The 26,688-nt window shown below is 31.2% G+C and overlaps 1 protein-coding gene across 1 annotated transcript in view; it reads left to right on the top strand.

Moving 5' to 3' along the window:
• The window catches only part of LOC114334328 (uncharacterized), a 72,541-nt gene that overhangs the window by 8,639 nt on the left and 37,214 nt on the right, over positions 1 to 26,688 (top strand). Inside the window, exons 3-6 of the mRNA XM_028284364.2 lie at positions 5,622 to 6,078; positions 6,758 to 6,928; positions 6,999 to 7,161; positions 20,010 to 20,337. Of these exons, the coding sequence (XP_028140165.1) occupies positions 5,622 to 6,078; positions 6,758 to 6,928; positions 6,999 to 7,161; positions 20,010 to 20,337 (1,119 nt within the window). The remainder of the gene's footprint in view (positions 1 to 5,621; positions 6,079 to 6,757; positions 6,929 to 6,998; positions 7,162 to 20,009; positions 20,338 to 26,688) is intronic.

The raw sequence follows: 26,688 nt of genomic DNA, 5'->3' as shown, positions 1-26,688 counted from the left end.
TCTGCGTTTAAATTTTTCAAAAATATTTATTGGTTTTTTCAGTGTCAATGAACACAATGTCCGTGGTAATATTTCCAAATCTAACTTTGTCATACAACGCACTCAGTCGAATAAAATATTGTCAGCATACTGTCAGTCAGACAGTGCCAATTTTAAATATTTGACATGGCATCGGGAATATTTTGAGTTGTTGATTAAATAATATTGATATATAGTGTATTTGATAAATAATTGATTTAAGACGTGAACTTAATTGAAAGTTATTTATTGTGTATTATTTGTGGAAGATCCAAGTAGAGAATACATCAGGATAATATATTCTGTGATCCAAGTTTTTTGTTGTTAAAGATGTTCAAAATTGTAAGCGTTCCATAGTAACAATATATTATTAAAAAATCACTTTAACACTTTTCCTCTTTTCTCGATTGAGTATTAGTTTTTGTTGTACATATAAATTATTACAATCACTGAATACATAGTTAGTGAAAAAATTATCAGTAGTAATTGCACAAGAGTTCTAAAATTCTATATTAATTTTAGAGATCGAGTGCAATTTGTTGCGATGATTTCATGAATAAAACTGTTCAAAACCAAAATTTTATTGTAATTTATTTATGTAAGTACAAATTAGTACAACTAAACACACAGTTGTTATAAATATGTATTTGACGATTGAAAGTCATCACTTTTATAATTTTTAAAACATTAATTGTCGTTAATGTCACCTGAATGTATTTTTTCGTAGCAACGAAGGGTATCTGACGTAATATACTTAACGACGGGAGATTATCAAAAATTATCGATTTAATTCAGATTTCTGTAGCTTTCTATTGGTCAGAATCTCCTATGAATGAAATAATCAAAAAAGTTATGAGTTTAATTTAGATTTATGTAGCTTTCTATTGGTCAGAATCTCCTATGAATGAAATAATCACATTTATTAACTGAATAAATAATTTGAAATTATAAAAATAACAGTTATCCAAGAACATTCAAAAGCCATCTCTTTAAATTAATGATGGATGACATTTTGAAGTAGAATGACATTCTAGTAATGTTTACATATCCATACCAGTGTGAATTTTACTACACGTAATTTGCCGTGTAAAGACAGAAAAAGTAGGGATACCCGTAAAATATTTGCGAATTATGTACCGATGGCCTTAAATATAGATACTAAAGTGAAAATAATCGTTTAATCAATTTTATCAAACTCCACAGAGTTAATCTCCTTGCTAAACCGTGTTTCGTTCTCCTATTTCAAAAAATAAATCTAAAATTCATTACGGGGAAGAGTATCTTCAATTTTGTCAATAATGGGAAAAAGGAGAGGTTTAAGGGCCTTTGGAAAAAATTTTATTGCCGTATTTCTATTATATTACTTCAAGTATGTGTTCTCGATCTTGACTGTTCCGAAGATGGTGAATTGATAAGATTTACCAAAAAGAAAATCGTTAGATAGTTAGCGAGCTAAAATATTTTTATAAGTTACAAATCTACACACACTCAAACTTATATTATGGAATCATCTGATATTTTTTATTATTTCGGGCGAATTTTAAAAAACGAACACACGAAGTCAAAAAATATTTATTTTAAAGCAATCTAAAAAACAAATACATAACAATGAAATAAAACAATAAAATATTTAACAAACAAATTGAAGTTTGTTTTACAGTTGTTTTACAGTCAATAGCAAAAAAATTTCAATGTAAAACTAATAATGTTTAAATTGTTTTTATTTATTTTTTTTTATTTTTCTTGGTAGTCAGTGTTATCACCTCTAGTCCTTATGCAAGCTTCAGTTTGCATGGGCACGCTCCTAATCAAATTATCAACATTTTGTTGTGGTAGGTTGCTCCATCCTTCAAGAGCAGCTTGTACTAACCGTGCGGTGTTTTGTAGATTATCCCGGCGAGCTCTGTATTTTCTTTTAGGCATATCCCAAATACTTTATAGGGTTAAGCTCGGGTGAGCAAGCAGGCCACTCCAAACAAGGGATACCTTCTGCTTCAATGATGTCTCTAGTCAATCTAATGGTATGTGGAGGTCCATTATCATGCAAGAAAATTAAATTTTCTCCCGTTGCACCTTTCCAGAAACTAACTACAGGTTATCAACATACCTGTGAGCACTTAAAGTTGATTGGATGAAAACTAAAGGAGTGCTTTTACGGATCACAATTCCTTTCCAGAACATTACACTTCCCCTTGTATATTTGTGAACAGAACTGACAGTTTTCGTTCTTGCTTGTCTTCCTTGACCTCAAAGTACACGATTTCGTGGGTCATCTGATTTAACACAAATCCTGACTTTTTCTGAAAATAGCACATTTTGTCAATTCCCAATGTTGACACCAATTTAGGCGATCAATCTTGTGCTGCCTGGATAACTCGGGAACCCATAACTGTCTCCTGCTGTATACTTCTTGTCACGAACTCTTCTTCTTATCGTTTCAACTGAAAGAGTTACACCGGTAGCTTCTAAAAGCTGCCTTTAGAGCTACAGGTGAGAAATGGTTGAGTGTCTTCCAACTGATTGGACAATTAAACGATCGTGGCGAGCGGTTATTACTTTTTGGTGACTTTCCCTTGCTTTATTTTTGAGCTTTTTTAGTCCTGTTACCTAGCATAGGTTTTTACCCTGAGGTTAACGCCCTGTGTTACGTCTAGCTCTACAGCTAGGTCCCTCTGAGAACATTACTTGGTCCACAAGACCAATAATCTTTCCCCGTTGTAAGTTAGTTTATTTATTTTCGTTCAATCTGCAACTCAAGCAAATAACCTATACCTTACCGAGCTGAACTATTTGATTGTCTGATAGGTTTGTTTATTTTCAATAAAAACCTTTATTCTTCGCAACAGTAACAAGTTTTTTCAAAAGAAATAAATATTACTTAGAAATACATGGTGATTCCATATAAGTTTGAGTGTGTGTATTTCAGTAGGTAAATAATTTTGTTAATGCATTATCCATATGTCCATATCAAATCCATGTACCTAACGTATTATGAGTATATTGTAATGGATATGAAACCATCACATTTAAATGAGGTTATGTACTTAAAATAATATAAAAAAAATCCCTTGAAAATGCAGTTTTTTTCGAGTTTAAAAAAACAGCATTATCCTGCAATTAGAAAAAACGGCAAACATAGATGAAACATTGTTTTTTATTTACATACAGTTAAGGGTATATACTAAAAACATGGTAAAATATCACCAAAAAAAGGGTTTGTCGTAATTTCAGCATGTTCTGGTCTGAAGTTAGCGAACCTGATCTAGGTACGAAATACCAAAAAACAGTTACCAAAAATCATTATTGATTGACACGCAGTTGAGTGTATGTACTAAAAATATTTTTTAACTACTTAGAATGGGAAATAAGCCACAATATTATTAAAAAATGATTTTTATTAACGTTTCGACGCCCAAATCGGGTGCCGTTGTCAAAATACAAAATACTATTAACATAAACAAAAATGTTGTTGCTTAGTAAAAAAATTTTTCTAATAATTTATTTAATTTGACTCATTTATATCGGCAATTCAGATACATATAATACATTTTAAAGTAGAAGACTTTAAAATGTATTATATGTATTGATATATTGATTTGGGCGTCGAAACGTTAATAAAAAATCATTTTTTAATAATATTGTGGCTTATTTCCCATTCTAAGTAGTTAAAATTGTAAAAATGCCACAAGAAAATAGCTTCAGAACAATACTAAAAATATGGGACAAACACACAAAAAAAGTAGATTTTTGCAGTTTTTGAAGATGTTACGGACAGAAAATGTAAAATCTAACCCCGCCATTAAAAAAAAAGAATGTGTGTGTACTTTGTATGCACGTAAGAAGTTATACTTCTATTATATGATTTAAACGAATTTTATTTATATTTTATTTAAATATTAAACTAATTTACACTTACTACTTCTCAAACATTTTTATTAAAACAGTGCCAAAAAATAAAATAATAAAAGAATAAAACACACACAAACACATTAAAAAATGCCACAAATGATTTCTAAACAATAATTGTCGGAAATTTTTTTAACTAAATACGTATTTTCTGAAAATAAAATTATATAAAAAATATACTTACAATCATAAAATGTATAAAAAAAATAAAAAAAAAAGTTTCCATTGGGGTCCGAACCCACTTATCAGCGCAGTTAGTATTAACATTCATTCACCTTAAACGCTTCGCCACGGAGACAATGCGTCATTATGTGCGAAGATCAACTAACTAAACGGATTAAACTTTTGACAGTTCTAAATTAAATCAAATTATTTTGATTTTGAATTGAAATGATTTAGAATTGAAAAATACAACAAAACATAGAGTAAGAAAACAATATATTAGGTAAATATTGATAGAAATTTTGATGGTAATCAAATTATGTAAATAAAAGTATTACATACTATGTATTTTGGTAAGTTCAAATAGGTAGGTACCTATGAAATTTTTTATTAGGATACTGAAACATTTACAATTATTATTACGTACCTGTTGCTTTTAAAAACTATTTAAAAAGTCACTACAATTATAAACTTTTTTGTTTCTGTCCTCACAACAATAAAACTAATATATTATACAACATTTGTTTACCTCCATATTGAACAATTATTTATTATTGACAGATCATTTTAACACCCAATCAGAGCCCGTATAACGACTAATACCATACTGTCGGTGTACGTATGCGCGCATAGAATAATAATAAATAATCACCCTCAATCTCAATCGCGCCTAAAGAAGTATAACTTCAAAAAGTAGATAAAAAAAATTATTTACTTTTGCCAAAAATTACCTACATAACAAAAACTTTTGATCAAAAATATCTGAAAAAAATCAGAAGGACGTTGGTAATGAAAATGTATATTCATGAATCTTTTCAGATTTTTAAAGCAAAGCAGATTGCTCAGAAAATTTGTTTTTAGAAAAAACACATTTATGTGATAGGAGAACCCTGGTGCCACCTAGGGTGCTAAAAATTTACCTAAAGGGTGTTTTAAATAATATATACTTTCGTAAGTCCAATCCCAAATAAGAATCCAGCGAGTGCAGATTTTACCACTTTATATAGCCCTTTATACAATATCCCATTCCTATACCTTCTACTTCTTCTTCTTCTTCTTCTTCTTCTTCTTCTTCGCGTTGCACTATAACCCGGGGTGTGTCTTGGCTGACTGCACAATTCGCTTCCATCTCGAACAGTCTTTCATTATAGTTGGATCACTGGGAGGCCCCATTGTTCTTAAATGTGACAATATATTTTCTCTCCATCGCATTCGACATCCTAAGTCTTCTTCCGGTGCGGGCTTCCTTCCAGATTAACTTGGCAAGGCGGTTAGGGAGTCTATGGACATGGCCAGGCCATCTTAGAGGTTGTGATTTAATTTCTTAGACTACGTCGCTTGCCCTATATATCTGCTTGACCCCAGCATTTGTTCTTATTCGGTATTGGTTGCTATTAGGGTTATAATAAGGTCCAAAGATTCTTCTGAGAATGTTTTTTCATTCATTCCTATATCGTTATCAATAATGTCATGCCAAAGCCATTTACTTTATATCTCTGAATATGGACGAATGTACATTTCTGAATTTTTTTTAGAAACACCAACTTCAAACAACATTCTCGACGAAGAAAACAACAAACTTGATACACTAACGGACCAAGAATGTAATAGCCTTCCACAAAATGGGGAAAAATGGGAGAAGATCCGAGCAGAAACTAACAAGATGTTAGCCGAAAGACTAAATCGAGAACCTGGTGACTTACTCATGAATGTTGCTGAAGATTATCGAACAGTACATCAAGAACAGATCTTCTTTGAAAATATGCATATCAACGTAAACTTTGACAAATATAGAGGAAATCCCGCATTCTTTAATTTACCGCCAAGTTTGAAAGAGCATTGCAAATTGCAGTGCCGGAATAGATGTTTGTGTGAAAATCCGATTTACTTTTATGTGCCTACCAGCGCACAAAAAAATGAAATTCCGAAAATGAAATTAATACCAACTTCAGAACCTGCACCAGATGACAAAAATATATTGCCCAAAACCAGGTAAGTAACGTTTTCATAGCACATTCTTGGTTTTATTTATCCATGGTATAGATGGCAGATGTGGTAAGTATATTTTTTTCAAAAATAAATTATGTAAGTACACAGAGTTTGCAATGTTCACCTAATTTTTGTTGTGCGCAAATGTGGTAACCGGACCACATACCGGTTAAGATTTGCTAACAGCCGAAATGTGGTAACATCACTAAATATGGGAAGTGTATAATGCTCAAGTGTGGTATGTGCCCTTACCTCATTAGGATTCTTGAAATGTGGTATGTGACACTTTTTGCCACTAAATGCTTAGCTCCTGCCGTCTTCTATACCTATTACCATTAATGTTGGGATTTTTATGCCTTAGATTCTGCTTTAGACGTACGCATAAATTTATTAAATTATTTGCTTAAATATGTCAAATATAAGGCATTGTGTTTACAATTTATATATTTTGATGCACTTCATTTTAGCATCATTATGATGCTCGTATTCTAGATGACATTCGCCGTTACGCGGCATGTCGTATCCATCATACTCGCATCACAATGACCATCATTAAATACTCGTTGCATAATATACTATTTTTATTAATAATTGTATAGCATCCAGTTGACTACTGAATTTTTTTCGTAATAGTGGTAAATACCGACCACTGATCACACCAATAAAATCATTTATATTTCAGAAATATATTTACACTTTGGAAAAAGAACTCATACAGAAAAATGGTACTGGAAAATATTTCAATAAAATTGAAAAACCTGAGACCTCATCGCTCAGATTTAATGTTATTTACAGAAGAAGAGAAACAACTAAGTGTGGACGAATTAGAAATTAGTAAAAAGAATGGAGAAAGGTAACTTACACTATTTCTTCGTTTTTTTCTTCAATTCAATTCTTTCTCGTGATTTTTATTAATTATCTAGGCATTTGAAGGATTCATTTGAGGCTTCAACTTTAGAAAAATTAGAAGATTTTGAGACAAATAAATTAGAAGATTTATTGTATGATCCTAACAATGAGGTAGTAAACTTGGTAATAAATGGCACTAGAATTACAGAACATGTCATAAAACAAGGTACAATGAAGGTAATGTATTATTTTATTTTCTATAAGCTATCAATGTACCTAAATTAGACAGATATTTCTATAATTATTTTCTTCTGATTGTTTTACTTGTCCTATTGATATTGGGCATTGGAATTCATAGAGCCTATGTTGATTGTTTTTACCACTTATCTGACAAAGCTATGTGCTACTAAACCATTCTCTCAAAGGCTATAGCGGGATAAGATGGTCAAAATGGCCCAGCATCGATCAGCCCCGCTACTTATGTTTTCGATAAAGGATATAAAATTATGCCCTCATGCAAATTTTTAGCTTCCCAGAGGTCCTAAAACGTCTTAAATCGAGAAAAGAAGAATTTTTAGGTTTTATTTTTTTGTGAGCGCAATTTTACTTTAAAAATCTGAAAAAATTCAAGAGGTTGTATATTTTGAATACAAAACAACCTAATTTTTTCCAGAGTTTTGTAATGAAAAATGAGCCCAGGAAAAATTTTTGAAATTTTCAAAAAATTTTTAGGTTATGATAATATGATTTGGCCAACTTTTCGGAAAGAACGAAAAAATCGAAAAAACCGTTTTTGGCTGTCTCGAGATGCATCTCGGGACAGCCAATTTTAGGATTTAGGATCCTGACTACAACAACTGAAAAAAAAACTAAAATTGTGAATTTTCTCATAAATTTTAACTATTTAGAATGGGAAATAAGCCACAATATTATTAAAAATGATTTTTATTAACGTTTCGACGCCCAAATCGGGTGCCGTTGTCAAAATACAAAATACTATTAATATAAACAAAAATGTTGTTGCTTAGTAAAAAAATTCTTCTAATAATTTATTTAATTTGACTCATTTATATCGGCAATTCAGATACATATGATACATTTTAAAGTAGAAGACTTTAAAATGATATTGCCAATAATTATGAGTTGCGTTCCTGGGACGACTTTACTGAAAGATAGTTCATTCGATTACATTAAATCAACCCCAACTCAAGAATATCCGTCACAAAAAAATCATAGCATGTGATCTGTCTTTAAAAAGACAACCACATTGATTTGGGTTGATTTCATGTAATCGAATGAACTATCTTTCAGTAAAGTCGTCCCAGGAACGCAACTCATAAATATTGGCAATATCATTTTAAAGTATTCTACTTTAAAATGTATCATATGTATCTGAATTGCCGATATAAATGAGTCAAATTAAATAAATTATTAGAAGAATTTTTTTACTAAGCAACATTTTTGTTTATATTAATAGTATTTTGTATTTTGACAACGGCACCCGATTTGGGCGTCGAAACGTTAATAAAAATCATTTTTAATAATATTGTGGCTTATTTCCCATTCTAGATAGTTAAAATTGTAAAAATGCCACAAGAAAATAGCTTCAGAACAACATTTCTCATAAAATTTGGTATGTGGGGTTATAATTATATTTGGAACAACTCTTCCAAATAACTTTTATCGATATCTGTAAAGCGAAGCAAATCGAATCGCATATATCGAAAATTCACCCTGTTTGTAGTAGGCCGCGTTTAAAATTTAAAGTTCAGTTGACTATTTTAAAAATTGTGAACCATAACCCTGTATGACTGTGCAAAATTTCAAATCTGTATATATTTTTATAGCCGAAACATAGGGGTGTCTTCATCTTAAATGCGACACACTGTATCTTGTCAATTTGTTAATTTATTGTAACTAATATAGTCGTATTTTTTATAGATTCAAAATATACAATCAAAGTACTTCACTAATTTTATCATAAAAAGTTTAAATTGATTGCATTGAAGTATGGAACTAATTATTAATGTGTATTAATAATGTGTATATAATTATGTGTAATAATATAATATAATATAATATACAGAGTGAGTTTTATGTATGGAAACCCTCAATTATCTCGGAAATGGCTTGCACGATTTTTATGGATTGTGGTGGGTTGGAGTTTTCTAATGTGGCCGATATTATAATACTTACATTGTTGTCAGATCTTCCGTTTTTCTGAAAATCTAATTAAATTTCTTATTTCAAATGGAACACCCTGTATATTTTTTGAATTTTGAAGTCCTTAAGAAATACTGATTATTTTCCATGTTATATTCCCTATACCTAAAGGCCATAATTTCTGAGTTATTGCTACATTTATTTAAAAAACTTTTTAAACAATAAATTATAAAAATCAGTTTTTTCGGCCTGCGTTTTTCGACATTATTTTACGTTTTTTGGACCATTGGGAACAAAAAAGTTTTCTTGTAATTTTTCTCTTAAGTTAATCGTTTTCGAGTTATAAATAATTTAAAACTGAAAAGAAATCGAATAATTACGATTTTCAAGGTTAAAAAACACAAATCAAAAATATTATTTTTGAAACTGCCAAGTACCTATAGAAATTCAAGCTAAAGCCTTATTTTATCAGTTACCAATAAGTAATTTGAGCTTGTTTCATTCTAAAATATTGTTTTTTAGTTGTTAATGCAGCCCGATCGCCCGTCCTCTCATATGCGCTTCATTAACATACTCCGCAGTTTCAAAAATATTGTTTTTTTATTTTTATTTTTGAACCTTGAAAATCGTCATTATTCGATTTTTTTTCAGTTTTAAATTGTTTATAACTCGAAAACGATTAACTTCTTGTTCCCAGAGATCCAAAGAACGTAAAATATTGTCTACACGGGCCAAAAAAATTGATTTTTATAATTTCTTAAATTTTTTTTTTTTAATAAATGTAGCAATAACTCCGAAACTATGGCATTTAGGTATAGAGTATATATCATAAAAAATAGTCAGTATATCGTAAGGACTTCGAAACGCAAAAAATATACAGGGTGTTCTTTTGAAATAAGAAAGTTCATTAGATTTCCAGAAAAACGGAAAATCTGACAACAATGTAATAAATTATCACTGTAATATCGGCTGCATTAGAAAACCCCTACCCACCAAAACTTATGAAAAACGTGCAAGTCGTTTCCGAGATACTTGAGGGTTTTTATACATAAAACTCACTGTTTTATTATAATAATTATAATAATATTTAATTATATAATTATATTAATACGCATTAATTTGTTCAATATTTCAATGCAATCAATTTGAACCTTTTATGATTAAATTAGTGAATTAGTCAGTATTCTCATTATATATTTTGAATCTATAAAAAATACAACTATATTAGTTGTAATAGATTATCGAATTGATAAGATACAGTGTGTCGCATTTAAGGTAAAGACACCCCTATGTTTCGGCTATCAAAATATATACAGATTTGAAATTTTGCGCTGTCATACAGGTTGATGGTTCACAATTTTTAAAATAGTCAACTGAACTTTAAATTTTAAACGCGGCCTACTGCGAATCCACAAACAGGGTGAATTTTCGATATGCGATTCGATTTGCTTCGCGTTACAGATATCGATAAAAGTTATTTGGAAAAGTTGTTCCAAATATTATTATAACTCCACATACCAAATTTTATGACAAAATTCATATTTTTAGATTTTTTTTTCAATTGTAGTTAGGATCCCAAATCCTAAAATTGGCTGTCCCGAGATGCATCTCGAGACAGCCAAAAACGGTTTTTCCGATTTTTTCGTTCTTTCCGCTCAAATATTAAAAATTCTGCCTCTGCCATTTAAAAGAACGGCAAAATATACACAAAAAAATGCTATTTAAAAGTTGGCCAAATCATATTATCATAACCTAAAAATTTTTTGAAAATTTCAAAAAAATTTTCTGGGCTCATTTTTCATTACAAAAATCTGAAAAAAATTAGGTTGTTTTATATTCAAAAGATACAATGTCCTGAATTTTTTCAGATTTTTTAAAGTAAAATTGCGCTCACAAAAAAATAAAACCTAAAAATTCTTCTTTTCTCGATTTAAGGCGTTTTAGGACCTCTGGATAGCTAAAAATTTGCATGAGGGCATAATTTTATATCCTTTATGGAAAACATAAGTAGCAGGGCTGATCGGTCCGGGGGCATTTTTGACCATCTTATCCCGCTATAGCCTTTCGCATCCATGGCAGTCTAGTATGACCAAGATTTGTTTTTATTTCGAAATTATCTTGCATTATATTTTTATTAATTAGTACTGTTGATTACTCATTCTTCTCTTCTTAAGGTGTCATGCATTTCTGCGTAAGCGTCCACCGTACATTGTCTTGTCAGGTGAGATGTTAAAAATAGTCAATATTAAATTATTCTGCCTTCAGCAGCATTGCGAAGCATATCATAGATGTGGATGTCTGTCCATTCTTCTTCTTAAAGTGCCTATCCGTTCCGGATGTTGGCGATCATCATGGCTATCTTAACTTTGTTTACCGCAGCGCGGAACAGTTCAGTGGTAGTGGTGTTATACCACTTTCGTAAATTTTGAAGCCAGGAAATGCGTCTTCTTCCCGGTCCTCTTTTGCCATTTACCTTCCCTTGGAGAATCAGTTGGAGAAGGCCGTAACGTTCTTGATTTCTCATTTCATGTCCTAGATATTCTAATTTTTTTGTTTTGATGGTTATGAGAATTTCACACTCTTTCCCCATTCTACGCAGGACTTCCACATTAGTAATTCGGTCAACCCAGGATATACATAAGATGCGCCTATAACACCACATTTCGAAAGCTTCGAGCCGATTCATAGATGCAAGAGTTAGTGTCCACGCTTCCATCCCGTAGAGCAGAACTGTGAATATGTAGCTTTTCAACAGCCGGTATTTTGTTTTTAATATGTCTCGACTCTTGAAAATGGGTCTTATTCTAACGTATGCTGCTTTCGCTTTTATTATCCGCTGTTTAATTTCTGTCGAGTGGTCCCATTGGCTATTTAAATTCGTACCCAGATATGTATATTGCTCAACTCTTTCGATATTCTGTTGGTTGACTGTAAGTTGAGCGTTTAATATTGGTTTTTACTAATTGTCATAAATTTGGTCTTCTTTATGTTAAGAGCTAGTCCATATCTGTTGCTGACTTCTGTTATACGATTTGTTAATATCTGTAAATCATTCAGATTATCGGCGAAAACTATGGTGTTATCTACATATCTAATGTTATTCAACCATTCACCATTTATTAACACGCCCTTCGCACAACCTTCTAAAGCTTCCTTAAATATCCATTCAAAGTAAATATTGAATAGTAGTGGAGATAAAATACAGCCCTGTCGTACTCCTCGTTCTATTGCAATTTTATCAGTTAACTGGTCTTCTATTTTGATTTTTGCCATTTGATTGTAATAAACGTTTCTGAGATCTTTGTTGTCAATTCCAATTTCTTGCATTAGAGTTAATAATTTGTCATGTTTTACTCTGTCAAATGCTTTCTGGTAATCTATAAAGCATACGTATATATCACAATTTACATCCCTGCATCTCTGAAATAGCACTTGTACAGCAAAAAGGGCCTCCCGTGTTCCCAGAGCATCACGAAATCCGAATTGTGTTCTTGCTAGTTGTTCCTCGCACTTTGTATATATTCGTTTGTGAATGACCTTTAGAAATGTTTTAAGTAAATGGCTCATACATAAGGCTTATAATTCTATAGTCTTCGCACTTTCTCGCATTGGGTTTTTTTGGAAGATTTATAAAAGTTGATTCTAGCCATTTTTGGGGAATTATGCCTGTGTCATATATTTTGTTAAATATATTTGTCAGCCATTTTATGCCGTCGACCATTTGTCTGTCCATTAGCGAATACATATTACGCAGCCATGACATCTTTTTATGTCCTAGACCTCTCTTACTGTTTATCTTTCCTTCGAGTACCAATTGTTGAAAAGTGTATCGTTCTCCTCGTAATATGTGCCCTAAGTATGCAGTCTGTTATGATACCTCATAAGTTGTTCCAAATATTCTACCTTTTTTCTTTTTAGATTCGTCATAACTTCCGATCTTACAATTTTTGATTTTTTTTTATTGTTTTGGTTGATAGTCCAACTCACTTCTTAATATAATAGGTGATAAATACCCCAGCTAGCCTTATATTATAGTTGCAGATTTTTTAAATTTATATAAAAGTGTACCTGGCAATATTTAGATACCTACATATTCATTTCTCATATACTTTGGCAACGCTCTTCTTACAGAAACATACCTACGAAACGAATTGGTTTGATGGCCTTCCTTCTTATATCTTCTCTATCGTTTTAAATACGTTTCTCTCTGTTTGAAAGCTCATACTTACGTTAAATTGTTTCCTATACTGTTTTTATGTTATTTTATCGTTTGCAATTTTAATTAGTTAAATAACTAATTTCAATACTTCCTACTCTAATTAGCTGGAAACTCACTTAACCTACCCTAACCACTATAAATAGATCGGCCGCATAGCCTACAGCACGGAATCCTCTATTGAACTCTTTTTAAAGGTCGTAAACCAGTATCTCCCACAGTAGTAGAGGTCATCCCTCTGGCCTGTTAAAATATAGGAACTAATTCACTTTGAAATTTCCGGGCTTAATTTTTGTGAAATATCAGGTATGCGGTCTGTTATTTGAAAATAAGCTCTCTGTTTTTGTTGCTTAATATTTCGCTAATTTTTTGTTAGCATAATCAGGAGAAAGCTACAATATAATTATAATTTTAAATAAAAATAAATTTTGTAAAAAAAGACTGTTACAAATTCACATGATCTACAGATTTAGAGTGAAAAGTCTTGAAACAGTTGCATGTTCGTTAAAAACGGTACAGTGACAGATCTACGGGGAAAATTGAGGAAATTTTCCCCCCTAACAAGGTTCAAAAAGGAAAAAAATTATTGAAACATAAAAATGTATTAGCTCACATGAAACTTAGACCGCCGGCGCCGACAGACAAATTAAATCCAATAAACACGCTAGTTACGAAAACTAAGGGAACTTAATGCATACAGGGTGTCATGAGGAACTGTACATACTCCTACCTCGTATAGAGGCCCCTATGGGGAATAACAAATGACCATTAAAAAGTGTCTGCTCCCATGGTTTAATAATATACAGGGCGAGTTTCGCATTTTGACAGAAATTTGTATTCGTCATAATTTTTGAACGGTGAGATCGATGTGTCTCTTATTTTGGTCAATCGTTACACTATTACCACCTAATCAACTGATTTATTCAAACTAGAAAAAAATCAGGTCCGGCTTTAAAAAATTTGTTCGTTTGGGTCTTAGAAAAAATTTCACCCTGTATACGCTTTTTGAAAACTCTAATATTAATTTTACAAATTAGACAAATGGGCAATTAAAATGACATATTTACTTTTTTCCCCACACGATTACTTAATTCTTTATAAAAAAATCAAATTTGACTATGAATTAAAAATTTGGTAAAGTGAACCATAGATTTAAAAAAAATTAAGTTTTATTACAAAGATTAATTTTTTTAAACAAACATTTGATTTATGTTACCACCCAATCAACTGATTTATTCAAACTAGAAAAAAATGAGGTCCGGCTTTAAAAAATTAGTTCGTTTGAGTCTTAGAAAAAATTTCACCCTGTATACGCTTTGTGAAAACTCTAATATGAATTTTACAAATTAGACAAATAAGCAATTAAAACGGCATATTTATTTTTTTCCCACACGATTACTTAATTTTTTATTAAAAAATCAAATTTATCAAAATCACAATTTTACCATAAAAATAAAAAAAATTAAACAACGTTTTTCTTAAAATTAAAAGTTTCACCATTTTTTTTTCTATAACACGTCTAGATCTATAACACTTCTCTTTGGACTCTATAGTGTAACATAGATGTGATCAAATAGATAAATTTTAAATTTTTTCACTTAATTTTTGCGATTTAACTTTGCAATTCACGAAGCTGCACCTTTTATTTTTAAAAATTCATAACTTTTACGAGAAGAATACTGAAAGTCTACAACAATTGTCATAGTCTTCACAATGTTAAGAGATATGTGCTGTAAAAATTTCAGAAAAAAAAATTTAAATGGAACGTTGTAGCGAGTTACCGTGATTTCATCTTTTTTTTTTTCATTGTTAGGTTAAAATTCCGATTTTGACAAATTTGATTTTTTAATAAAAAATTAAGTAGTCGTGTGGGGAAGAAAATAAATATGCCATTTTAATTGCCTATTTGTCTTATTTGTAAAATTCATATTAGAGTTTTCAAAAAGCGTATACAGGGTGAAATTTTTTCTAAGACCAAAACGAAATAATTTTTTATATCCGGGCCTGATTTTTTCTAGTTTGAATAAATCAGTTGATTGGGTGGTAACATAAATGAAATATTTTAATGTTGTTCTGAAGCTATTTTCTTGTGGCATTTTTATAATCAAGTACATTCAAATGGGAAATAAGCCACAATTTTACCTAAAAATGATTTTATTAACGTTTCGACGCCCAAGTCGGGTGTCGTTGTCAAAATACAAAATAATTTTGTATTTTGTATTTTGACAACGACACCCGACTTGGGCGTCGAAACGTTAATAAAATCATTTTTAGGTAAAATTGTGGCTTATTTCCCATTTGAATGTACTTGATTAAATGAAATATTTGTTAAAAAAAATTAATTTTTGTAATAAAAGTAATTTTTTTAAATCTATGGTTCACTTTACCAAACTTTTAATTATTATTCATAGTCAAATTTGAATTTTTTATAAAAAATTAAGTAATCAGGTGGTGGAAAAAATAAATACCTATGACATATTAATTGTCTATTTGTCTAATTTGTAAAATTCATATTAGAGTTTTCAAAAAGCGTATACAGGGTGAAATTTTTTCTAAGACCAAAACGAAATAATTTTTTAAATCCGGGCCTGATTTTTTCTAGTTTGAATAAATAAGTTGATTGGGTGGTAACATAAATTAAATATTTGTTAAAAAAAAATTAATTTTTGTAATAAAAGTAAATTTTTTTAAATCTATGGTTCACTTTACCAAACATTTAATTATTATTCATAGTCAAATTTGATTTTTTTATAAAATATTAAGTAATCAGGTGGTGGAAAAAATAAATACCTATGCCATATTAATTGTCTATTTGTCTAATTTGTAAAATTCATATTAGAGTTTTCAGAAAGCGTATACAGGGTGAAATTTTTTCTAAGACCCAAACGAACTAATTTTTTAAAGCCGGACCTGATTTTTTTCTAGTTTGAATAAATCAGTTGATTGGGTGGTAACATAAATCAAATATTTGTTAAAAAAATAATTTTTGTAATAAAAGTTAATTTTTTTAAAACTATGCTTTACTTTATCAAACTTTTAATTCATAGTCAAATTTGATTTTTTTATAAAAAATTAAGTAATAGTGTGGGGACAAAAATAAATATGCCATTTTAATTGCCTATTTGTCTAATTTGTAAAATTCATATTAGAGTTTTCAAAAAGCGTATATAGGGTGAAATTTTTTCTAAGACCCAAACGAACTAATTTTTTAAAGCTGGACCTGATTGTTTTCTAGTTTGAATAAATCAGTTGATTAGGTGGTAATAGTGTAACGATTGACAAAAATAAGAGACACATCGATCTGACCGTTCAAAAATTATGACGAATATAAATTTCTGTCAAAATGCGAAACTCGCCCTGTATATTATTAAACAAGGGGAGCAGACACTTTTTAATGGTCATTTGTTATTCCCCATAGGAGCCTCTATACGAGGTAGGAGTATGTATTATAATACAGTTCCTTATGACTCACCCTGTATGCGTCGTTATCTATGTCTTTTGGTTGGTGATTCATCGAAAGTTCCTTCCCTAAGGTAAATATTAAGCTTAAGACGTACCTTAAGCTTAATTTAAATGTAAATCCTGATGCCGGTGCCCATGCCGGTGCCCCACTAGCGTCTAATGCCGTTAATTATCGCATTATTTGACATATTTCCAATGCAAATAATGCGATAATTAACGGTATTAGATGCTAGTGTGGCCCCAGTATTAAAGTATAAGCTGAGCTTAGCTAAGCTGGAGCTTAAGATCTGTTGGTGTAACCAGCCATAAGTTATATATCTCTTAGGCTTAGGTACGTAATTATTAGTACACTTCCCGTCATAAAAAACTGGTACACTTTTTTTTTCAATGTAAATCTGTGTTCAGAGTTCAGACTGGACACAATGGTCCGTGAATCACTTCGTTGTTGCCATTATAGGCGAGCGGGAGATACCCCTAAAATGACCAGGTAATGACCACGGAGAGGTCAATGACTAATTTCATTCATACTTTATATTTTTGAAGGTGCTGAAAACGAAAATGAGGTTTATATTGAATTTTATGTGGGGGAACATTGTCAAAATCGCAATTTTAACCTAAAAAATAAAAAAAAAGAAATCACGTTTTTTTGCGTTTACCTCGCTACAACTCTGTTCAATTTTAAAATTTTTTTGAAGTTATACTTCTTTACCGGCGATAGAGGGTAAATTTTTATATGGTAAAACCTAGCAGCCGGGCGCATGCGCATTATAACTTTGTTCTGATTGGATGTTCAAATGACATGTCAAAAATTATTCAATATGGCGGCTGTGGCACAGCTGTAGTTAGATTATTTATGGTTGTTGCGTTTTAAAATTTGTGTGAAAAGAAACAACAAACAAAAGTTAGTTAATAGTTATACTGCCTTTTTAAATAGTTTTCATATACCTATATTTTTGGACTTTTGGACTATTTTGCACAAGGAAAACTCATTCTAATTTGGTAAGTAGTTTTTATTATAATCATATTGTAATTATACATTTGGATTAGGTTGAAATACATACATTTATTTTCTCAATAATGCGGATTTTAGAGAGAAATCCCAAATTTGGTTCGATTTTTATTTTTAAATTATGATTTTTTGGCGTAGATTTATTTATCTAGTAGGTATGTAATGCTTTGATTTACATACTTAATTTGATTACCAACAAAAGTTCTACCAATCTTCATCTAATATATTGTTTTCTTACTGTTTTGTTATATTTTTATATTTTCTTCCACAAAATTTAAACTACATAATTTAATTTTCAAAACAACTGTCAAACAGTAAAACGTTCAGTTACCGTATTTTTCCACATGATAAATAATGTGGGATTGGACGAGTGAGTCTACGCTTCGATTACGAATCATCGGCAACGAAATTCACGGGCTCAATTCCCGATGCAAGTTTTATTTTTTTATTTTTTTATGCATGTTATGATTGTAAGTATTGTTATGATCTGCTTTTTATTAATTTTATATTAATTATTATTTATTTGATTAATTATTTAATTGTCGCAAATCATACATAAAAAATGAATAATAAATCTCAGGGTGCCTTTTTATACTATTAAAAAAATCCAAATTATCTCACGTTATACTTATCTTCTCTCGTGGGTTCAGTATCTCTTAGTTGATCCTAATCGGGATAAAATAGGGAAAAGAAATAAAGCAAAATATTAAAATAAAAATACAGAATTGTCTTTTATTTATCAAAATCAATACCCTAAAATCTATCAAGTCTAAAAACCTGTGGACACAGATGTCCGAATGAAATTTTTACCACTTAAATTTATTATAGTTAAAAAAAATAATTTATCGGTTTGTTCCCGATGACTTTGGTAAAACAAAATTAAACAAACAAATTTATGTATTCGCAAGATTAGCTATACTTCCTATTTACTTTTAGAAATATTGGAATTTTAATTCATATGCTTTTTACTCAAAATTTTAGTTTCCGAACATAAAAATATCTTTCACATAAGTTGACTGACCTTTTGCTTCAATCACTCTGATGTCATCTCGTGACCCAAAAACAGCTCTCCCTCGTTGACTATGTCAAAGGCTACTCATCAAAGCCCTCTCCGTTCTCCAGCTTCAAAACTATCAGCATACCAGCACCAATTCTCCAACAAGCCGAGCCTCTTTTGACACGTACTCGATTCAAACAAAACTCCAAAAATTCTCTGCTCTCCTTCTCACAATAATACAGAATCAAAGAGGTATTTCGTCTCAATTTGATCTGTCTCTCGTTCCACTTTTCAACACTATTCTCCACTATCAAACAGCCACTGGTACTTGCTAACTATCTATCCACGAAAACGTCGAACTGCTCTTCAGCGATGCCAAAAACATAATGACTTCTTTTTCAAACTATCTCAATCATTCAAACCACTTTTCCCCTTCCAGGTTGCCAAGAATCATAAACAATCTTTTCCATTCGACAAACAAACAGTCTTTTTCAAAATTATTCCGACCATCCTAATTACTTTCGGGGAACTATACAACATTTACTCGTGTTGAAACAAAGATATTAAAATTCCAAACTTTCTTTTAAAACCACTTTTCTTGAAAACGATAATTACATCCAGCTGTGGATTCTATAGTTTCCGTAGTAAACAAACTTTCTCCATTTTAAACCTAAATACATCGTCCTTTTCACTTTAATTATTCACAAAAGTCTTTAATGGTTCATCGGAAAGCTCATTAAAAGAGAAATCCACTTACATCCAAACTAAATTCTAATAAATATTTACAGCTCAATATACAGGGTGTATCAAATTTATGTGCCCGCGTTATAAAATAAAAAAATTGAATTTAATTTTCATTTTGCCTTTGATTGATAAATTGAAACCACAATAGTATATTTGTTATATAATTTTTTTTTTCAGAAAATGCGTATTTAAAATTTTTGCCAACAATTATTATCGTTCAGAAATCATTTTTTCTTTGTGGCATTTTTTCAATGTGTTTGTGTGCGTTTTATTCTTTTATTTTTTTTAAATACGTGCGTACAAAGTACACACACATTCTTTTTTCTGAAATTTTTACAGTATATAGCTCTAACATTTCTGAAGACATATATAGCTCTAGCATTTCATAATTTATCACTTGTTAAATTTCCTTGTATAAAAAATGGGCTAATTAACTGAGTACCCACTATATCCGACCATACTTTTTAAAAATTATATTTTATTATCTTTTATAGATAAGAGTTATATGTGATTCAGGAAAAATACCTAAAGTACCCATAATCAATTACTTGAAGTTTGCAAATAAAGGAAAATTCACCCTCAGAATATATTTTTCAATATACGAAAAATACAGAACATTTCGAGATATAACACCGGTAGTCCCGAAAGCGTCGTCTCCCTTTTATTTCGATAGAAGAGAACTTCTTTTATTGCCTGGCGAATCTCTAGATTTTCCGATATGGTTTAAACCTATTCAGACGGGAAATTTTAACGAAACTTGGCAGATAACCACGTCGCCTCAATTTTTTGATGAATCCTTTCTGTTACTTATTGTTCTTCAAGGTACAGTATATACTTTTAAATTGTATTGTTTGTTTGAATTCATAGTCCGCTCTTTAACGGCAAAATATTGCAAAACCTCTAAATTTTAAAGAACCTCTTGCATTGGCATGAAATTTGGCATACACATAGCTAACAAGTCAAAGAAAAAAAGTGATATTGTGCCGATATGTGCTTTTACCCTGGGGGCGGTTTTCACCCCCTCTTGGGGGGTGAAAAATATTCGTAAAAAGTAAGTTCGGAAATGGATAAACTGACTAATTTTAAGTAAGTTTTGTTCTATAGAGTTTTTTCATTAAATTAATACTTTTCGAGTTATTTGCCAGTAAATATGTTCATTTTTTCAACAAAATAACCACGCTCTCAGACGGTTTTTCGCAAATAACTCAAATAGTAAGTATTTTGTCGAAAAAACATTCTTAGCAAAAATATAGTCTGTAAATAATTTAAAAAAATGGTGTACATATCACGTCTCTATACCTAGAAGAAGCAAAGTTATAGCTAATGAAAAATAGGTTCATATTCGTCAAATTCCAAATGGAATATTTTAACGTGAAATAACCAAAAATTAAGCAGATTTCGGGGAAAACTTATTACAACTTATTTAAAGTGTTTAAAAAAATCTTCATTTTTGTCTTATAAAAAAAATTTCTAGTATCAAAAGTAAACAAGTTACGTCCAAAATAAAGTTAGTCCCTTTTTTTTGGTAAAAAATCGGGAAAGTCACCCCCTAAGTAGTATCTCAAATCAACTTAATTGTTACGACTTCACAAGTTTTTTGACTCGTGTATGTATTGTTTATATGATCTTATTATAAGTTTCATCGTTTCAAAGTCATTATTTTTGAAAGGGCTGTAGTTAAAAGGGGTTGAACGAGTCACTGATCACGACTGTATGCAAATTTAGAAACACCAAATCTTAATCAATTTTTGTCTAACAGAAAAACAAAAAAATACATGATATTCAGAAAAGCAATGCTAATTTTTTTTGTTTTTCGAGATTTTTGGTTACGTATTTTTTATGGGAAATAAGCCACAATTTTACTAAAAAATGAATTTATTAACGTTTCGAAGCCCAAATCGGGTTTCGTTGTCAAAATACAAAATACTATTAAAATAAAACAAACATGTTGTTGCTAAGTAAAAAAATTCTTCTAATAATTTATTTAATCTGACTCATTTATATTGGCAATTCAGACGTATATTATACATTTTAAAGTAGAAGACTTTAAAATGATACCGCCAATATTTATGAGTTGCGTTCCTGGGACGACTTTACTAAAAGATAGTTCATTCGATTACATGAAATCAATCCCAATTCAAGAATATCCGTCGCAAAAAAAAATCATAGCATGTGATCTGTCTTTAAAAAGACAACCAAATGCAACGATGACAGTAAAATTCTCGCGTTAGAGATTCCATAGTAAATCACGAGGGAAAACCAGGAAAAAACCTCGTGATACTATCCTATATATATAGATTTTTGGTATCTCTAACAATTTTTAAGTTATTTTGAAAAAAAGCATACATATTTTTCAAAATTAAAATTTTTAAAAATTTTACTTTAAAACCAAATTTTTTTAAAAATAAGCCCTTTGAATCGATGAAACTTACAGATCATATAAACACAACATAAGTAAAATAATTTGTGGAGCGGTAACGAATAATTTCATTTAAGTTGCTAATTAGGGGGTGGTCTTCCCGATTTTTTTTTGCCAAAACAAAAGGGACAACTTTATTTTGAGCGTAACTTGCTTAAATTTAATGCTAAAAACTTTTTATAAAAACAGAAATTAAGCTTTTTTTAAACACTTTAAAAAAGTTATAATGGGTTTTCTACAAAAAGTGCTTAATTTTTTGGATATTTCACGTCGAGATATTCTATTTGAAATTTGGGGAATATGAATCTATTTTTCTGTGGCTATAACTCTGGTTCTATAAGGTCCAGAGACCTAACGCGTATATCATTTTTTTTTACTTTCTTACAAGCTATATTTTTGCCAAGAACGTTTTTTTCGACAGAATACTTACTTTTTGAGTTATTTGTGAAAAACCGTCTAAAAATTTAGTTATTTTGCTGAAAAATGAACAAATTCACTCGCAAATACCTCGAAAAGTGTTGACTTGGCGAAAAAGCTCTATAGAACAAAAGTTACTTAAAGTTAGTCAGTTTGCCCATTTCCGGACTTATTTTGGACATATATTTTTTCACCCCCAAGAGGGGTGAAAGTCACCCCCAGGACAAAAGCACACATCGGCACATTATCACTTTTTTTCTTTGACACGTAAGCTATGCGTATGCCAAATTTCATGTCAACCCAAGCGGTTCTTTAAAATTTAGAGCAAAAACCGTGAAAGAATGTACTATCATAGCTATTCATCAATTTGAAAGCGGTAATAATACTATTATAAATAAGTTCTCTTCGAACATTCTTTAAATATAAAATGCTATAGCTTATTCCAAATCCTTTCTTTACTGACTTTATGATTTACTTCGTTTTTTTATACAAATTTTTATATCCTTCCAGTATCAGACGGTTTTTCGAAAGCTCAGTTTTCTTTTATTTTGTTTATATTTAACATTTTCACAGAAAAATTCTGTGATCTGTTTCAATTAATACGGTATGCGGCAAAATAAACAGTACTGAAATTCGTATGCCTCAAATTTGTATGTGTCATGTGCCGAAACGTGTTGAGTGGTTTCCGAACGTTGTTATAACGTTTGTCAATATCATGTTGATGTTAGATACTTCAGGATGGTGTTCAGTTTTGCAGAAAAATTTTTTATAATGGAGTACAGTACAACCTGTCATATTCGAACCTGTCATATCCGGACCTCCCCATATCCGGACGGTTCTGCCGTCCGCATCTACCTAACTCTACCGAGAAAGGCAGTCCTGCTGTTGGACAACGCACCCTCTCATCCCGACCCAAAAGAACTAGAAGATGGCGAAATAAAGTGTCTTTTTTGCCCTAAAATGTGACATCTCTCTGTCAGCCTATGGATCAAGGTATTATAGAATCTATAAAAGGTGTCTATCGACGAGAGTTATTGACGGTGTTGATTACTGGAATGTATGAAGGAGAAAACGTTTTAAAGACTATAAAATAAGTGTTCTTGATATCCGGATTTTTTCATATCCGGATCGGTCTGTCGCCACATGATCCGGATATGACAGGTTTTACTGTACTATTTTCGGCCATACGGAAAAGGTCACGAAAATGGTCCAAGCTTAAAATCAACAGTGGTTTCGGCAGCTGCCAGAGAGTCGCTTCGAATACTGTGCGATCATTTTTGGAACTTCCACTCACCAGAACTAACGCCACCAGATGCGTACATATGGGGAATGCTGAAGGGGCCACCGTCTGCCATTTCGGAATTGAGGACTAAAATTAAGGATTTTTTTCGTGCCAGAGGCAGTGATGGATCTAGAAATTTGCCTTGGGAGGGGAAATTTGCTTTAGGGGGGAACTTCCAATGAAAAACCAACCAAAAGACATAAAAAGATAAACTCAGATTACATAAAAGACATAAATAATAATTTATAGGCATTAAGTTCCATTAACTTTCCTAACCAGCGTGTTTACTGGGTTGAATTTGTCTTTCTGTGGTTTCGGTTTCATGTAAGCTAATATATTTTTATGTTTGAACAATTTTTTTTTTCTTTAATTTTGGACCTTGTAAGGGTGGACATTTCCGCATTTTCCCTCCCCATAGATCCGCCACTGGCCAGAGAGAATCTTTAACATCTGTTTTATCGGGAACGTGCGTCGTCGTGAATGATGTTTGCAATGTCATGTATTATACATATTAAATAATCATAAACATTTCAATATTCATTTCAGTACTGTTTATTTTGCCGCATACTGTACTTGTCATTTACCTAACAAAATCAAATTGTGACAATCAAACAAGAAAGTGAATTTAATAATTACAACGTAGTTCCAACATTCGAACATTATTTTAACACTTAATAACACATTTATTATTAATGTTTGATTTTCTGGTAATTTTTTTTTATAGTCTTTCTTTTAATCATGTTTAAAGGTGTTAGAACTACTTTTCTAGTAATTCTTTGACTCTGTAAGTAGACACCTACTCTTAATAGAAATGTAAAATATCAAATTGACAATGGACAACTCTACAGCAGAAGCTGTAACAGATGAGAGAACTACAGAAACTATCAATATAGAATTGGGAGTTCTACAAGGTGACAGCCTGCCTAACACACTTTTTAACATAGCACTGGCAACAAGATGATCATACAAAGCTATACACTCTACACAAATTAATAGAATATGCTGTCTACATGGTAATAGCTACAAGAGATAAAATGCTTAGAATACGCACCGATGACATGACTGTGATAGCAGAAGCGAAAATTAGGGGAGTAAAGATAAATGAAGACAGGACCGCATAGATAACTGAAAGAATAAAAGGGAATAGAACATATCGGAAATACCAAAAACTACTACAAGACATACATACCAATAAAAGAAAAGGAACACATAAAACAGCAATTCTTCTCCTTGTGCCACTACTATCTGTGATTGGAAATCATCAAGAATATCCTGACCTTGTTTACAGCTGACCTAAAGAGTTCATTAGTGGTGCAGCCAAACCACTCTCTCAAATTCGGCAGTCATGATATTATTCTACAGTAACAGTAATTAGACCTGCCGTAACATAATCAGCAGAAAGAATGCACCTGACTAATAGAGACGAAGAGAAGTTAAGAATAATAGAAAGGAAGATCTTCAAAAGAATTGAGGAGTTTGCTGTAAGAAGGATGCAGCTCCATATTTAGACCGTTTTCGGTGGAAACTTATGCCATAATTAAAAAAAATGGCGGATTGACTGGTTTAAGAACGATGCAGATCCGATAATAAATAAAGGAATTATACGTCTTTATGGATCTGCCTCCTCAGTCATTTGGTGCAAGAAGGGTGTAACTCCGGACCTGCATCCTTTTTGCACCAAACGATTGTGAATGTTCGGTGATTTTCGAGAAATGCAAGGTCATCTTCTGTTGGCGCTGGGCCGGCAGGGCAGCTGCCGGCTGTTGTAACCGAATAAAAGAGTTTTTGTTGGGAATTTGTTTTCTTTCTCAAAAATGGTGATAAAGAAGCATTATTTCACGTGTTTGGTGCAAAAAAGATGCAGGTCCAACTTTTTTTCAATTTTTTTTCTTATTTTTTCAAAAATTATCTACTTCAAAGTAGACTCAAGTATAGACTAAATCTGTTTTTCATCGATTGATATTATGTCTTTTGGGTTAAAATAAAAACTTTTATCAAAAAACAGTTTTTTTCAATTTCCCAACAATTACCAAATATGGAGCTACACCCTTCTTACAGCAAACTCCTCAATTCTTGAACCAAAAGAATCCCAGACGGATAGTTTAGACGATTATTTAACAAGATAAATAACCAGATCAATGGAGAAGATATAGTAAGACGTATAAAGGCTCAAAGGTTGAAATGGCTTAAGCATCTACTAAGACGAGAAGAAGATCTCGTATATAGTATGATAAAATTGATCCAAATAATTGCATAACCCAGACATCTAAAGTGAAAGTTTTCTTTCAACACGAAATTGTTCTATATGGTCCACATAATGTTCAGAAAAAAGTCACACCATTTTGAGCGTCGGGTTTGGGGGGCAGAGGGGGAAGAAATCGGAAAATTCGTAGTTTTTAATGTTTTTCGTCAATATTTCCAAAACTATGCAGTTTAGCATGAACAACCTTGTATACAAAAATGTTCTACATTAAATTTGAAATAAAAAAGGTCCAATGCATAATCCTTTTAAATGAACGGTTCCAAAGTTACGGAGGTAGTATAGTGTATTAAATAGTGTGATGTTATGCCTTCTGGTCCCAATTAATTAAAACTCAGGTTTTCCGATAACATTATATTTAATTCGAAGTCGATGATTCACTACATAAGTTGTTTACAATATTAACTTGACCTATCCTATACGTGAATACCTTCCAACTACATCAATACTTATAATAATCTTTCTCGACCGAGTTAATGTTTATATACACATTTAAATAATAACAAAACATGACAATTCAATGTTACTTGCGGTTATTGAATCCAAGAACAGATACTACATGGATTAATGACTTTGAATGAGTTTTAAACATCTTTTGTACAGGGTGATATTATAATACCACAATAGTGTAATTGGTCCAAAAAAACGCCTAACCCAGACATCCAAAGTAAAAGTTTTCCTCCAACACCAAATTGTTCTATATGGTCCACATATTGTTCAGTAAAAAGTTACATCATTTGGAGCGTCCGGTTTGGGGGGGGGGGAATGGGGAAGAAATCGGTAAATTATTAGTTT

Source organism: Diabrotica virgifera, chromosome 5 (genome assembly GCF_917563875.1).
Source record: "Diabrotica virgifera virgifera chromosome 5, PGI_DIABVI_V3a".
Lineage (NCBI taxonomy): Eukaryota > Metazoa > Arthropoda > Insecta > Coleoptera > Chrysomelidae > Diabrotica > Diabrotica virgifera.
This window is presented reverse-complemented; position numbering and strand designations above follow the sequence as displayed.